Below are 13,983 nucleotides of genomic sequence, written 5' to 3'. Positions count from 1 at the left end.
AAGAAGGTTCTGGATATTCCGACACAGAACAAATGTCATGGCCGAGGTCTTTGCCTTTCGCGCGCTTAGCAATTCGTCACGTATAGTTGCCGCTTCGCTCTTTATTTCGAGAAGGAGGGGGTTCGACTATCCACCTTTGACGTACTCTATCTGAGCAGTGATGCCCTCTTGCCGTGTTAACATTGATACTCTCTTCCAATTGCCCCCTTGCCACTAAGCCCATTAGGGGAGTCCGATTGCCAAGGCGCGCTTCGCCCCTTCTGGCATGGAAGGGCACCACCGTGTCTCAGCACGTGACGCCATGCAGATCATGACGAAACTCCCTTTCGATTGCTTAAACCTTATCATTCTCGCTTTTTCGGGCAGAGGCGGGGAAAGATCGGGTGGTGGCACGACGAACGTTTCAAGTTGAGACGTTTTGATGAAGATAAGATTGCAAATTCCGATCGCACGGCGCGCCGGTCGCGTGATTATTGCGGGATGGGCGACCTCTTCGGTCATCATCGTGAGACAGCTCGGGGTGGTTAAAGATTGGTCCTGTCCCCTATCTGCTATCTGCTATCTGACGATCGGTTTAGCCGGCTGACACTGTTTCAGGTTCGATCGAGCCTTCCCGTGACCGATTCCAGCTATGAGAGGCGATCCCGGTCGATGTGAGACTAACATCAACCGAAATTCATCGTCTGATCTGGCATTCTAGCTATCAGGACAGGGTGTCATGGATTCTCACTCTCCAACCGAGTACCCATCCCTTCCGCGATACTGGCTTAGAGATGTACTGTCCAGCCATCGTTTCTATGGCTCAGTTATGAGTATCAAATTAAAAATGACCGTCCGCTCATTGGGGTCCTCTTGTTTCAGGTATCTATGGATTCCAGTAGATGGGTCAAGGTCCTTGTCTGCTTTGGGATTTGCCCTGTATCGTATAGAGCTAAGCAGAAACGAGGCAGAGGTCAATTTTGACGCAATACCCTACTAGTATCTGTATTATTGTGTTCACCCAACATTCAGTCGCACATGCATAAGTCGACCTCTCGGCTACAAGCCGTTTCGAAACTCAAACGCTGAGATCGCATTGAAGCCGATGTCCGGCATGACCTTCTGGGGCCGAAGTTTCGCTGGAGCGTAGTATAGACATCTTCAGGCAGCGGCAGTCGTCGCCAATCAAGTGATAGCGAGCGTTGTATTGTGCATAGAATCAACAAGCTACCTGGGATAACAGATGACATGAATTCTCGCTGTGTCGCAGAGAATTGCGGGACCAGCACTGAAGTTGCCACGTTGGGCTTGTGCAAACCTCATGATCCTTCTCCTACGACGGCGACGAGTACACGGCCACGGTATTTCCTGGGTGAGAATGATTGCATGCCGTGACAGAGGCTCCAAGGTATCCGAGGATCGACCTGTTGCTTTTCATGATGACGGAGGCATGGTCGTCTTGGTACCGTCCGCGCCGTCCGTAGTCAATCCACATAGACGACCCCATCTGGGTCGAGTCGGGTACCACCACGATCGCGCTCCGCAGGTCGGTAGTACAGGGAACCCGAGGCCGTGTGCGTGAGATGGGGCTTAGCCGTAGTAGGGCTCGAGCGCCCTTGCTTCTGGATATCCGACATGCTTGCAGAGTCACTTATCAGATCTTGGCATCTACAGAATGTTGCGAAGATGCAGTCAAGACGCAAGTAGTGATTCAATAATAAGATGGTACCGGAGATGAAGCAGCCTTCCTCGAGACTCTCGGCTTCGACCGACTAGATCGCTCACGCGAATTTCGACCATTGCGACCCAGCAGGATCAACAGCGATCAAACGTCATCAACCATCGCTACAAGCTACAAGCTACAAGCTACAAGCTACACCTCCATATCATCATTGCACACCTCAACCGAAGACAACGCGGACGGACCAAGGAGCAAAAATAATGACGTCGGTACTGCAAGACACTGTGCAATCAGCTCGAAGACAGCGTCTGTTGATCTTGGTCGGAGTCGTCGGCTCAGGGAAGGTATGTCGGGGGGATCATGTAACCAAGTGACGGCAACCGCTCGATTTATTGACTGTTGGATCAACGTAATTTCCGCCTTGATATTCTTTCAGACGACGCTTGCCCAAGAGATGGTCAAGACCGGCAGATGGGTACGAGCTTCTCAGGACGATGCGCCGACTCGAAGGAGGCAGGAATGCGAGGCGATGGTACGAAGTGGACTTCGACAGGGTAAAGACGTCGTCGTGGATAGAGTAGGCTTCGATTACCAGCAAGTCATCAGCTATATATCAGTGTGCCGATGACCTTTCCAGCGAATGCTGATGTCGTCTGTGCAGGCAGCGAGCACACTTCCTGAACATCGCGAAAGAGTTTCCTAATGTCGATTGTTACTGCTTGATCTGTAAGTAATCATGCGGTGTACTTGCTATATTTGGGGATGTAAGCTGAGCTCTGCATGCACAGTTGAAGCCCCTCGATCGGTGAGTATATCGACTAGAAACTGGCCAAGCAGTTTGATCCTGATATCCACATCATCACGGCAATCCTCCGCGAAGGCACTGGAAGCTCGCTTGAGACAACGGACGAATCACCCAACAATAAAGGACGCAACGCAAGCTATGAGGATCCTGGGCATCATGCTATCGACATACAGACCTCCTAACAGAGATGTCCCCGAAGGCTTCAAGCGGCTATTCGTTCTGCCATTCAGCAGGCAGCCGGCGGGTGGGATGTGGACGGAAGAGCTTATCGAACAGCTTTTGCAAGATGTGGAGACGAGCCCGGACGGCTGGAGCGATGACGGGAAACCAGTTGCCTGGACGCATAGTCCGCCCGCAGCGTCGAGCGGGCCCGGCCGAGGGTCATGGCGAGGTCGTGGTCAAAGCATCGGCTTCCGCCCTTATTCCAGACCGCCAATCGAGCACGGGTTTGTGGGACAAGATCCGCCCCCAGGGGGTTACCGTTACCAGGCTCGACCTCAACATATATCTCCTCAATTAGCGTTCCGACCTGGTCAGAGTGGGGGGCAGACGATGCTCGGGTTCCGAGCGGATTCCTGGCATACTCGTACCGATAGGCCGTCACAACCGCCTCCACAGCAGTGATCGCTTCAGGAGACCCGTTCGATTATGCGTTGTAATGGATACAGCACCAGAAGCTGATAACAGAATGATACAACCCGTGTCTATAATAATATGCATTCCGCCCTATAAGTTCCCTTCTAACGGTCATCCCCGACGGCTTGTCGCATCGCATGTTCAGGTCGTACACGAGCAATAATTCGGTGCCATGCCTTCCACTTGTATGCTCATTTCTTTGAGACCGCTAATTCGCCCACGAAGCGCCTTGTCTACTCGTTTCCGGACCTTCTCGGCATTGGCATAGACGACGTTCTCCCTTGCCCCGTCCAAGTATGCTGTCGTCGAAAATGCATCGACCGGTCGAGAAGGATCGTATGCGTTGCGTGAGACGTCGAGCTGGATGTGAATGGACCCGATGAGAGAGACCTCGTCTGCCGGCCAGAATCGAGCTGCGCCGTAAGAAGCGACACCTTCCAGGTTGGAAACCTCTCCAAGCGCTTGTCTGATCTCGGTAGCCTTTTCCGGGCCCAGCTCGAGGCACAAGATACGCCCGCTATCGACCACGAGCGGGATCACGCTGGCGACGATCAAGCCGGCGATAAATAGAGATGCGATTGGATCGAACACCGTTAAACCCGTATAGTTGATTAAGACGGTCGAGACGATGACGCCGACACTTCCGAGCGTGTCCTATCAGAGTGAGTGGGTCAGCACTGATTGTGCATCTGTATTATCATAGCTGAATGACTTACCGCTAAGACGTGCTAGAGTATGAAGAGCATTCGCGGTCGTTCAGCTTGAATTACATCCTGAAGCATTCTGCGGACAATCCTCACCAAGAAGACTCCCCGCATATTGGCAGAGTTTCCATGACTATGACCGCAATCACCGCCGCCGTGCTGTGGCCAAACAAACGATTGCGTCAGTGAAGCGAATATGTCGCGATACATTCTGCCGGAGACTCATACCGAATGCCCATGGTGGTGATGTCCGGTAGCATACATTCCCCACAAATTGATCGCCAGCCCGCCCGAACTGACGAACAGTAACTGCGTCATGTTTTGCATCTGTGGAGGGTTCATACTATTCGAAAGACGTCGAGCGATCGATGGCGATCAGCCAACAAACATGCTGTATCCATTCTGGTAGATCTCGACCGACTCACATTCGCTGAACACCTTCGAAGAGGATAAAGATCGAAATCAAGATGAGAAACACCCCATTGGCGAAGCCTGACAAGGTCTGGATTCGGTCGTATCTATATATAGGGCAAATCGACTCAGTCACGACGAGGTCTCCGCTGTTTCGTACCGGACGGGTTCATGACCTACCCATACGTCCACCTCCCACCCTTTTCCCACCTTGCCATCACGCTCGCTGCCAAGCCGACTCCAAGCGCAGCACAGTCAAACGCCATGTGCACGGCATCGCTGATCAATCCCAACGAGTTGGTCCAAGCGCCCCAGATTAGCTGGACAAAGAGGTAGACAAGGTTCAGCAGGAGGAAATAGAAGATCGGCCGTGATTCCGAGGAAGAGAGGATCGATTTCAGGACGGGTCGCATGGATTGCGGGAGGTAGTCGACGATGAACGGGTAAGGGTCTTCGCTGGATTTCAAGGTTGTTGTGGGAGCGGGCTGATAAGCTTCGGCGACGTAACCGTTGATCATTTGTTTCTCCTCCTTAGCGTGATCATGCGACGCGGATGCCGAGTCGATCCGGGGCACCGCCGACCTCAGACCTGTCATACAAGCCAAGCCATTACACGATCAGCATAACCAAGGGCAGGTCATCCCACATCGCACGAGGGACTGACCGGCATAGATCGTTAATCCCACCGCTCCATCGCCCCAACTCGGCGTCTCCTCGTTCAACAGGATCCCAGCTACCATGACGCCCATTGCTCTCCCGACGAACGTCCTCCTCGCACGATCCGCTCGACGCCTGTTTTCTGCTAGAACAGCCGGATTGGCCGGTCCCGATCCCGCTCCCGACTTTCTCATGCTAGATGGCGAGGTGACGGGGACTGAGAAACGGAGGTTGGGGATGATCGGGTTCAGGGTGGATCCTTCGTCCCGTATAGACCGCCGTGAAGCATCCAGGGCGATACATGTCCCCACGAGTAGCGAGATAAGAATAAGGGTAAGTGGGGAATGCAAGACGTGATGGTGGACGTGTATCCGAGTGGGTTCCTGGGAGCAGGCGATGAAAGATGAGCAATTCGTTTTCGCCAGCTCGACCTGATGGCACCTCATTTACGCCTACTCACGACAACTCCCGTCCCGGATAATCCAAGCGCGACGAGTACCATCCCTGCCGCCCCGCATATTCCCAGATCCACCTCTTGCATGCCCCTCCTCGACCTCTTCTCCTTGACGTCCCGTTCCCGCTCCCAAGCTAATGGGAAGGTCAAGGCCAGCCCTAAAGACACCGTAAGCATCGCCGCTGGAAAGATTGCTATTCAGTCGTACGCGAAAGCAACAGCAGAGCGGGTCAGCCACCCAGCTGGACACGAGCCAAGTGGAACGGTTGAGCCAGGAACGCACGTTTTGCTTGCCAGACGCTTTCGAGCAGGTAGAAACAAGATGTCAAAATTCCCGCTACCCAGCCGTATTCCTATGAACGATAGTGTAAGAGAAGATACATTTCGGTATCAGCGTGAGATACTCCACAGCAGAAGAACGACGAGCAAGCCCGAGGACTCACTTGTGAGATCTCGCTAGCTGCTAATACACCGAGGACCGTTACCGCACAGCTGTTCGTACATTCGGGCGTCATATCATCAGCTTTGTACATTCTTTCTAGGATCTTCTAAGACAAGCACAGACTTACCGGAGAGCGTCGTAATGTCTCATCGTCGTGACGATGCATATCGACTGGACCAGAAAAGTCACGGCCAAAGCGAACGTTCTCGGTATCTGTTCGTTCGTACACATTCCGCCCGTTCAAACACTTCGACTAATCAGCTCCGTGCGCAACCGCTTCAAGGAGAGTCCTCTTTGCCAGCCCTACTCACTTCCAGGTCTTCGGAGAGCTTTCCCTTGGTCCGCCGTATGACCCCGAGGGCGGCGACGACCCATACGCCCCCGACGAGTACGATCACATCGATCCCTACATGCTGAGAATGGTTGAGCGCGAGCAAGGTCGAGCTGTAGAAGAAGATCTTGGGTAATGCTGTATAAGCTGCATCGGATGATGGATCAGAATGCGAGCTCTGATGGTAAGAGCGACCGTGACCTTGGTTGTGGTTGTGATGCCGATGAGAGTGGACGTCGTGAAGTGATAACAATGACGGCGAGGGCCGGAGTTGGGGTATCGACATGATCAAGGTCGTAGCAGGGACGTCGTCTACCGGTTCGTCAGGTCGTCAGATTCGTGAAGCAAAGAGCTAGGCGATTCGCCAGTGCTTGCTGTCGTATAGGTCGTGATAGTTAGTGTCGCACTACTGATGTCGAGCCCAGCTCCCACCCAACTATCGTCCGCTGTATCGCTGTACCCTGTACCCTGACCTGATCAGTCCTCCCGACAATTCACTATTTGCTTCCGGAATCTACCCCCCAGGCCCACCACGCCGATCTGCCGTAAACCTCGTGAGTCGCGGCGTGGGATCCCGGATGTAAATCGATTCGCGTCGGTCTCGGCGAAGAGGGACGTGTCGACGGCCCAGCGATCCAGCGAAAAGGTATGTTCATGCAGAATAATATGGTCACATCAAGGACTCACACATCTTGACCGACTCGCAAAGGCATCAAGTCGAAGAGATCGACCCACTATCATGTCTCAAGCGGACACCAAAACCACCCAGTACATGGGTACCGTCGGACCTTGCGGAGTGTGAGTGTCAATAGTCTCGAGTGAAAGAAAGAAAAAGATAGAACGCGTTTCAAGCTGATCACCCTGCCGTTCTGTCACGCAGCCGGACTACCAACTGGCCTGCCATCGCCAACCCCAAGCTCCCTGCTGAAGGTTCATCCTCGTTCAGCAACGTCCACCTCTTCCTCTGCATCGTGCTCTTCCCCCGCTTGCTCCAGGCCATCCTCCCCTTCCCCTTCAGGATCTCAAACTCTTGGACATGGTACTTCTTCCTCGTCGCCCTCTTTGGTGTACCCGTAGCGATCAGCTATTGGTGGGTCATGAGCAGGATCGGAACGAGGGTCAACGAGAAGTGTGTCTTGCCCGGTCGAGGCTTGGAAGGTTACGTCACTATCAAGGATGAGAAGCTCAGGAGGTTGTATGGGGGTGTCGGAAACAAGATTCCTATGCAAGCTTTCCACGACGCCTATTTCGAGGGCAAGCTCGAGTTCAAGGGTATGTTCATCACTTTGTACCACCGGTCGTCCCATTGTCTTAGAACCTCTCGCTCATCGCCCTACCGTCCACCCTACCTTGACCCTACTCTTCGCAGGCGACGTTCTCGAACAGATGGAATACCGTCACGACTGGGCCACCTTCCCCCTCACCGCCGATCACTTCCGATACGTCCTCACTCAGCTCATCCCGGATGTCATCTTCCACTCGGAAGGCCAGGACGAGGATCAGGTCAGGGATCATTATGACCGAGGTGACGATTTCTACGAGTGGTTCTTGGGTCCACGCATGTGAGTGGGCTAGACTCGCTCGGGAGGGAAGAGGCTGGACCTGACCATACTAAGTTTGCAACTCGTTCTTCAACCTCGATAGGATTTACACCTCGGGGATCATCTCGGACCCTACCAAATTCGAGACTCTTGAACAGCTGCAGGACAACAAGCTCGCTCTCGTCTGTGAAAAGCTCGACCTCAAGCCCTCGGACAGGTTGTTGGATATCGGCTGTGGATGGGGTACTTTGGCTGCTTACGCTGGCAAGAACTATGGATGCGATGTTACCGGGGGTAAGCCTAACGCATCTTGCGCACGAGGTCTGTCTCCATACTGATTTATCAATTCGAAACGCGCCTAGTCACCCTTGCCAAGAAGCAGACCGCGTTCGGTAACGAGCGTCTCCGAAAGAACGGCGTCGAACCTTCTCAAGGTCGAATTCTCTGCACCGACTTCCGACACCTCCCCGCCGAGGCTGGCAAGTTCAACAAGATTGTCTCTCTCGAAATGGCCGAACACGTTGGAATCAGGAGGTACTCGACCTTCTTGAACCAGGTTTACAACTTGCTCGAGGACGATGGTATCTTCGTGTTCCAGGTCGCTGGGATCAGGACGCGTTGGCAGTTTGAGGATCTCAACTGGGGTCTCTTGTGAGTCATGTCTGCTTCTTTCGCTCAGCTGATTGGGAAGCTGACTGACTCGGATCGATCGTAATGGCAGCATGAACAAGTATGTCTTCCCCGGTGCCGACGCTTCCTGCGCCTTGAACTGGGTCATCGCCAAGGTGAGTCCTCCCGCATGAACGCTTGATGCGTTAATCATGAATCCGACCTGACCATATCCTTGACCTTGCCAGCTTGAACACGCCAACTTCGAGGTTCGAAGCATCGACGTTCTTGGCGTGCACTACTCGGCCACGATCCATAGGTGGTACCTGAACTGGGTCAGCAACAAGGACAAGGTCATTGCCAAGTACGGAGAGAGGTGGTACAGGATCTGGGTCTTCTTCCTCGCCTACTCGGTCATGTGAGCACCCAAGCGCAGAACAGTCCGCTGCAGAGAGATTCAAGCTGACCCTCATGATCCCGCTTCTCTTTCTTTGACGATGCAGTGCCTCGCGTCAAGGATCGGCTTCCGTCTTTCAGATCACCCTGCACAAGAACTTGAACGCTTTCAACCGTGTCGAGGGTGCTTTGGCGCACACCAGCTTGGACAGGCTGCGAAGTGGTGACCTCGATGGACTCAAGTCTGTCGAGTAAATGATGCGCTCGGTGCGAACCGATCGGCTCGCAGTAGCAGGTTGACTGAGAAAGCAAGAACAGGGGAAGAGTGCGGATGATGTGTAGATAAACACGAAAACGGACCAGGACGGCATTGGACGATAGATTAGGCAGGTGGAACCGAGTGCAAAGCCGAGCCTTGTCTTTCATCTTGTCTCTTTCCGAATGAATTGCATTGCATATTGCATAGGCATGTTTTGGTTTTTGGCAGATAAGCGAGATACTCATCGTGGATCGTGGATCATGATGATGGATTGGAATGTCCAGTATGTCGGCCAGTATCCGCGGTTCTCGTCTGGCCCCCCTTGGCCAGCGAAAGAATTTCCTCTGAATGCGCGTCGCTCTCTCTCTCTGAGGAAATTATTTTGTTATTTGGGAAAGAAGGGACGACGACGCTTCTCATCAAGATTTTTCCCTCTCTCTCTCTTACAAGCCCTTCTCTCCTTTCCTCTTCTCACACTTTCATCTCCCCACCGACCTCTCCTACCTCAAGGTCCATCCACGCTCTTTCACTGTAACGACTAGCGGTCTCTTTCCCTGTAGAAGAGCCGATCCGAAAAGAGAGAGAGAGAGAAGAACCACCACCACCGCGATAGACAAAAAGGAGGAAACAGCAATCTTTGCCCTCATCGTGTGTGAACCTGTAATACATTCACGACATTCATCCACGACCAATACCACGCTTCAAAATGGATGTAAGTACGGCTAATCCTCATTCAATTCTCGTCACCAGTACACTCATGCTGATTCTTGTCGCTGCCTCCCCTTCTGTTGTCTTGGGTTGTCACAGCCCGCAGTCATTCAAGGCATTCACCAGTGTCTCGAGGCCATCTTGTCCCCGGATACCAACCAGATCAAGGCTGCCACTGCCGAGCTCAACACTAAATACTACAAGAACGCGGAATGTATCCCCGCTTTGTACGAGGCCGCCGCTTCGTCCCCCAACCAGGGTGTAAGTCGCGCGCGTCCCCTCCGTCCTGCCCACATGCACGCAACGAGGACTGACCTCTGATTCGCTCGGACCGATGATCGATAGGTCAGGCAACTCGCCGCTACCGAATTGAGGAAGCGAGTGTTTGCCAAAGACTTCAAGCTCTGGGAGACGATCCCTGTCGAGTTTAGGCAGAGGATCAAGTCGGGCTTGCTCGAGCGTTTGTTGAACGAGGAGACGTGAGTGGTACCGTCTCTGTCGTATCAGCCATGACTCGATGCTGACTGATATCACTGTTTCCTATTCTGTAGTAAGATTGTCCGACACGGTATCGCTCGGGCCATCGCTGCCATTGGTGACCACGATCTTTACACCCCCTCGGGCGCACCTTCATCATCGACCACGCCATCTTCCAACCAATGGCCGGAACTCATCCCGTTCCTCACCCAGACGTGTCAATCAGCCAACGCCACTCACCGAGAGGCGGCCATTTTCGTGCTGTACACCGTCCTGGACACGGTCAGGGACAACTTTATCAACGACATGATGACTGGCATGTTCCAAATCTTTGGGACGACCTTGGCCGACCAGGACGCCGACGTCAGGTTGATCACCCTCCGAGCGCTTGGCAAGATTGCCGAGTACATCGAGAGCGATCAGAAGGATTTGGTCGTGAGTGTCTTGCGTCTTATCACAATCCTACTAGTATGATCGCTGATTGTTAATCGGTCTTGCAGAAACAATACCAAGCTCTCATGCCCCACATGTTGCAGGTACTGCAACAAATCCTTGTCGCTGACGAGGTCGAGGGTGCCAAGCAGGCTTTCGATGTCTTCGAGACGTGCTTGATCCTCGAGACCCCCTTGATCTCGAAGAACCTGAAGGAATACGTCGAGATCTGTCTCGCCATTGCTGGCAAGTCGGACGCCGAGGAGGACATCAGGAACGCTGCTCTCAACAGCTTGAGCTGGACGATTCAGTAGTAAGTTGTCACCAATTCCAACCGTCGTTGATGCAAAGCTGATAGTCCACATCGTCTTGCGTCGCTACCAGCAAAAAGGGGAAGGTCCAGTCGTTGGGACTCGCCGGTGTCATCATCGAGCGATTGTTGCCCATCGGTTGCGAGGAGGACCACGATGATGATGACGACGACTACCCGTCGAAGTTGGCCTTCCGAACGCTCGACGAGCTCGCCAAGGCTCTCCCGCCCCAGCAGGTCTTCCCTGTCCTGTCTGCTCAGTTGCAGACTTACATGGCTTCGGAGAACCCGGCGATGCGAAAATCTGCGCTGATGGCCTTCGGTGTCACCGTCGAGGGGTGCAGCGAGTTTATTCGGCCTCACGTCAACCAGCTCTGGCCCTTGATTGACAGCGGTCTTACCGACGCTCAGCCTACCGTGCGAAAGGCCGGTTGTATCGCTCTTGCGTGCATGTGCGAGTGGTTGCAGGAGGAATGCGCCGATAGGCACGAACACCTCGTACCCGCCTTGTTTGCCTTGGTCGAGGACTCCAACACCCAGAGGGCCGCCACCGCTGCGCTCGAGGCTTACCTTGAGATCTTGGGAGACAACATTGCCAGCTACTTGACCTTGTTGATGGAAAAGTTTGTCGGCCTGCTCGACACTGCTCCTGTCCCCGTCAAGATCACCGTAACCGGTGCCATCGGTTCCGCCGCGTTCGCCTCCAAGGAGGGTTTCCAGCCTTACTTCCTCGAGACCACCAAGCGAATCGTTCCCTTCTTGCTCCTTCAGGGAGAGGGTGAGGAGTCGACGTTGCGAGGCGTCGCCATTGACACGCTCGGAACGTTTGCCGAGGTTGTCGGCCGAGACGTCTTCAGGCCTCACTTGCACGACTTGATGCAGTACGCCATCAACGGGCTTCAGTCCGAGAGCGCCAGAATGAAGGAGAGCGCGTTAATGTTCTTTGGAACCATGGCTGGCGTCTTCGAGCAGGAGTTTGCCCCTTACCTCGCTCAGACCGTGCCCGCGCTTATTGAGAGCTGCAAGCAGAGCGAGGCCGACCAATTCAACGATGCCGATGGCAAGACCGACCAGGCCACCGTCCAGCAGGCCATTGCCGCGTTCAACACAGGTACCGCTTCCGGTAGCGTCTCGCTTGAGGGAGGTGACGAGAGCGACGATGACGACGAGTTCGAGGACATTGACGGGTTGATGAACATCAACAGCGAGGTCGCCATCGAAAAGGAGATCTCTGCCGAGGTACTCGGTCAGATCTTTGAGGCCACTCGAGAGGCCTTCTTGCCCTTCCTCGACGGGTCCATCCAGGCCTTGCTGCGTCTCTTGATGCACTACTATGAGGGCATCAGGAAGGCTGCCGTCAACGCCTTGTTCACCACCATCAAGACGTTTTATGAAATGTCCGACCCTGTTGACTGGCAGGAGGGTGTGAGTCTTTCATTTTCCATCAAGCACACACCCGGCCTTGTGCTGATTTGGACCCTTCTTTCCAGAACCAAATCGTTCCTTTCCACAGCCAGGTCGCTCAGCTTGTTGACATGATCTTCCCCGCCATCATGGAGATGTGGGAGACCGAAGACGACCAGTACGTGTCTTCTCTCTCGTGTCTTGTCGTCCGGGTTCCCGCATCCTCTATATCCCCCTTCCGAACTGTCCTTGGGACGAATGATGATACCATAACTCAGCTCACCTCGATGCTACACGCACATGAGATGAAACTCCTAACACAACGCAATATGTTTTCTGAACCAATCAACAACCATATAATCCTTTCTTTGCGGGAACCCACAATCCATTGTTTCCGATGAACTTGCGCTGATCCCAGTCGTTTTTGATGGTTGTAGGCAGGTCAACATCTTGCTCTGCTCTGCTTTGGCCGAGTGTATCGGTACCTGCGGTCCCGCTTTGGTTGAGGGCCGTCGTGAGGCCATTCTCGGTCACGTCCGTGCCATTCTGGAGCAACGACACGAGTGCCAGCAGACCGGTGGATTCGAGGACTTCGCCGATCTCGAGACCTCCGAGTACGAGGCCGTCGTCATCAGCAACTCGGTTGAAGTTCTCTCCGCCATGGCTTCCGCTTACGGTCCCAGCTTCGCCGAGGAGTTTGGTAACTTCTTCCCATTGATTACCAAGTACTACGTGAGTCGGTTTGCATCGTGGCCTCTCTTGATCCTGCCAGTGCTCAATCTGTCTCAATGCGTACAGAGCCCTGAGCGTGCTACCAACGAGCGATCGATGGTCGTCGGAACCTTGGGCGAAATCATCGTCGGCTTGAAGGGTGGCATCACTCCTTTCACTCAAAACATTTTGGCCTTGCTGTCAAAGGCTTTGCAAGACAGCGAGGCCGAGGTTCGATCGAACGCCGCCTTTGCTGCTGGTGCCTTGATCGAGTGGTCCGACCTCGACCTTAGCTCGCATTTCAGCGAGTTGATGCAGGTGTTGCATGGCTACTTCAACGTAACCGCCGAGACTCCCAAAGACCAGCTCAACGCAAAGGACAATGCCGTCGGCTGTGTCGCTAGGATGATCGTCAAGAATCCCACAGCCATGCCTCTCGATGCTGTGAGTATCTCGTCCCGGTGGTCTATTGTTCAGTACTGCTCAACATACTGATCCGCTGGACTTTTCTTAGGTCTTGCCCATCTTCTTCAGCGGTCTGCCCTTGAAGAACGACCCCATCGAGAACAAGCCTGCGTTCCGAGCAATTTTCTACCTGTTCGAGAACCAGTCTCAACTCGTCCTGCCTCACATCGATCACCTCCTCTCCGTCTTTGCCTACGTGCTCGATCCCTCGAGAACTGGCGAGATCTCCGTCGAGACCAAGGCTCGTCTTGATCAACTTCTTCAGGCTCTGCGACAACAGATGCCCGACAAGGTGTCCCAGGCCGGTCTCTAGAGGTCGGATGGAACCTTCTCAAAATAACGACCATCAGCAGTACTTTTTGGGCCTCTAGATGTGTGTGACACGATTTGACGATTGTACCCTTTGTGCAGAGAGCACTTTGCCATGACCCAAGCCTTTTGTAGAGTTATAATTATCGAAGCGCTCGATAACATTTGCCATCTTGCATCTTGAAATCATATCGGTCTATTACGCGGCATCTATCGGTAACGGCGGGACCGTATCTGACCTCCACCTTGCGAGCTCGATTGA

The 13,983-nt window shown here is 53.6% G+C and overlaps 4 protein-coding genes across 4 annotated transcripts; 3 read left to right on the top strand and 1 right to left on the bottom strand.

Annotated features, from left to right (window-relative positions):
- The first annotated feature begins 1,823 nt into the window (after positions 1-1,823).
- HD553DRAFT_309491 (AAA domain-containing protein) lies at positions 1,824-3,196 on the top strand. The gene is made up of 5 exons (XM_046179697.1): positions 1,824-2,004; positions 2,097-2,254; positions 2,322-2,386; positions 2,449-2,465; positions 2,541-3,196. Exons 1-5 carry the CDS (start codon positions 1,921-1,923, stop codon positions 3,087-3,089), a joined length of 873 nt encoding a protein of 290 aa, XP_046037385.1. The 5' UTR covers positions 1,824-1,920; the 3' UTR covers positions 3,090-3,196.
- A 46-nt stretch (positions 3,197-3,242) lies between these two features.
- On the bottom strand, positions 3,243-4,629 carry HD553DRAFT_271111 (CDF-like metal transporter; the record flags this gene model as incomplete). Its single annotated transcript, XM_046177693.1, has 5 exons — positions 3,243-3,755; positions 3,893-3,964; positions 4,034-4,148; positions 4,231-4,323; positions 4,397-4,629. The coding sequence occupies 5 exons, from the start codon at positions 4,627-4,629 to the stop codon at positions 3,243-3,245; spliced, it is 1,026 nt and encodes a 341-aa protein (XP_046037384.1).
- Positions 4,630-6,765: 2,136 nt separating this feature from the next.
- HD553DRAFT_294920 (S-adenosyl-L-methionine-dependent methyltransferase) lies at positions 6,766-9,186 on the top strand. The gene is made up of 8 exons (XM_046178475.1): positions 6,766-6,898; positions 6,981-7,372; positions 7,470-7,662; positions 7,745-7,935; positions 8,004-8,292; positions 8,363-8,426; positions 8,499-8,668; positions 8,754-9,186. Exons 1-8 carry the CDS (start codon positions 6,840-6,842, stop codon positions 8,899-8,901), a joined length of 1,506 nt encoding a protein of 501 aa, XP_046037383.1. The 5' UTR covers positions 6,766-6,839; the 3' UTR covers positions 8,902-9,186.
- A 38-nt stretch (positions 9,187-9,224) lies between these two features.
- On the top strand, positions 9,225-13,966 carry HD553DRAFT_294918 (armadillo-type protein). Its single transcript, XM_046178474.1, has 10 exons — positions 9,225-9,617; positions 9,713-9,874; positions 9,959-10,092; positions 10,165-10,525; positions 10,591-10,835; positions 10,907-12,257; positions 12,323-12,414; positions 12,674-12,968; positions 13,035-13,391; positions 13,462-13,966. Exons 1-10 carry the CDS (start codon positions 9,612-9,614, stop codon positions 13,723-13,725), a joined length of 3,267 nt encoding a protein of 1,088 aa, XP_046037382.1. The 5' UTR covers positions 9,225-9,611; the 3' UTR covers positions 13,726-13,966.
- Positions 13,967-13,983: the final 17 nt, after the last annotated feature.

This window comes from Filobasidium floriforme (genome assembly GCF_021052385.1).
Source record: "Filobasidium floriforme strain CBS 6241 chromosome Unknown HD553scaffold_8, whole genome shotgun sequence".
NCBI classification, from domain to species: domain Eukaryota; kingdom Fungi; phylum Basidiomycota; class Tremellomycetes; order Filobasidiales; family Filobasidiaceae; genus Filobasidium; species Filobasidium floriforme.
Note: the sequence above shows the minus strand (reverse complement) of the source record. Positions and strands in the feature narration are given on the sequence as shown.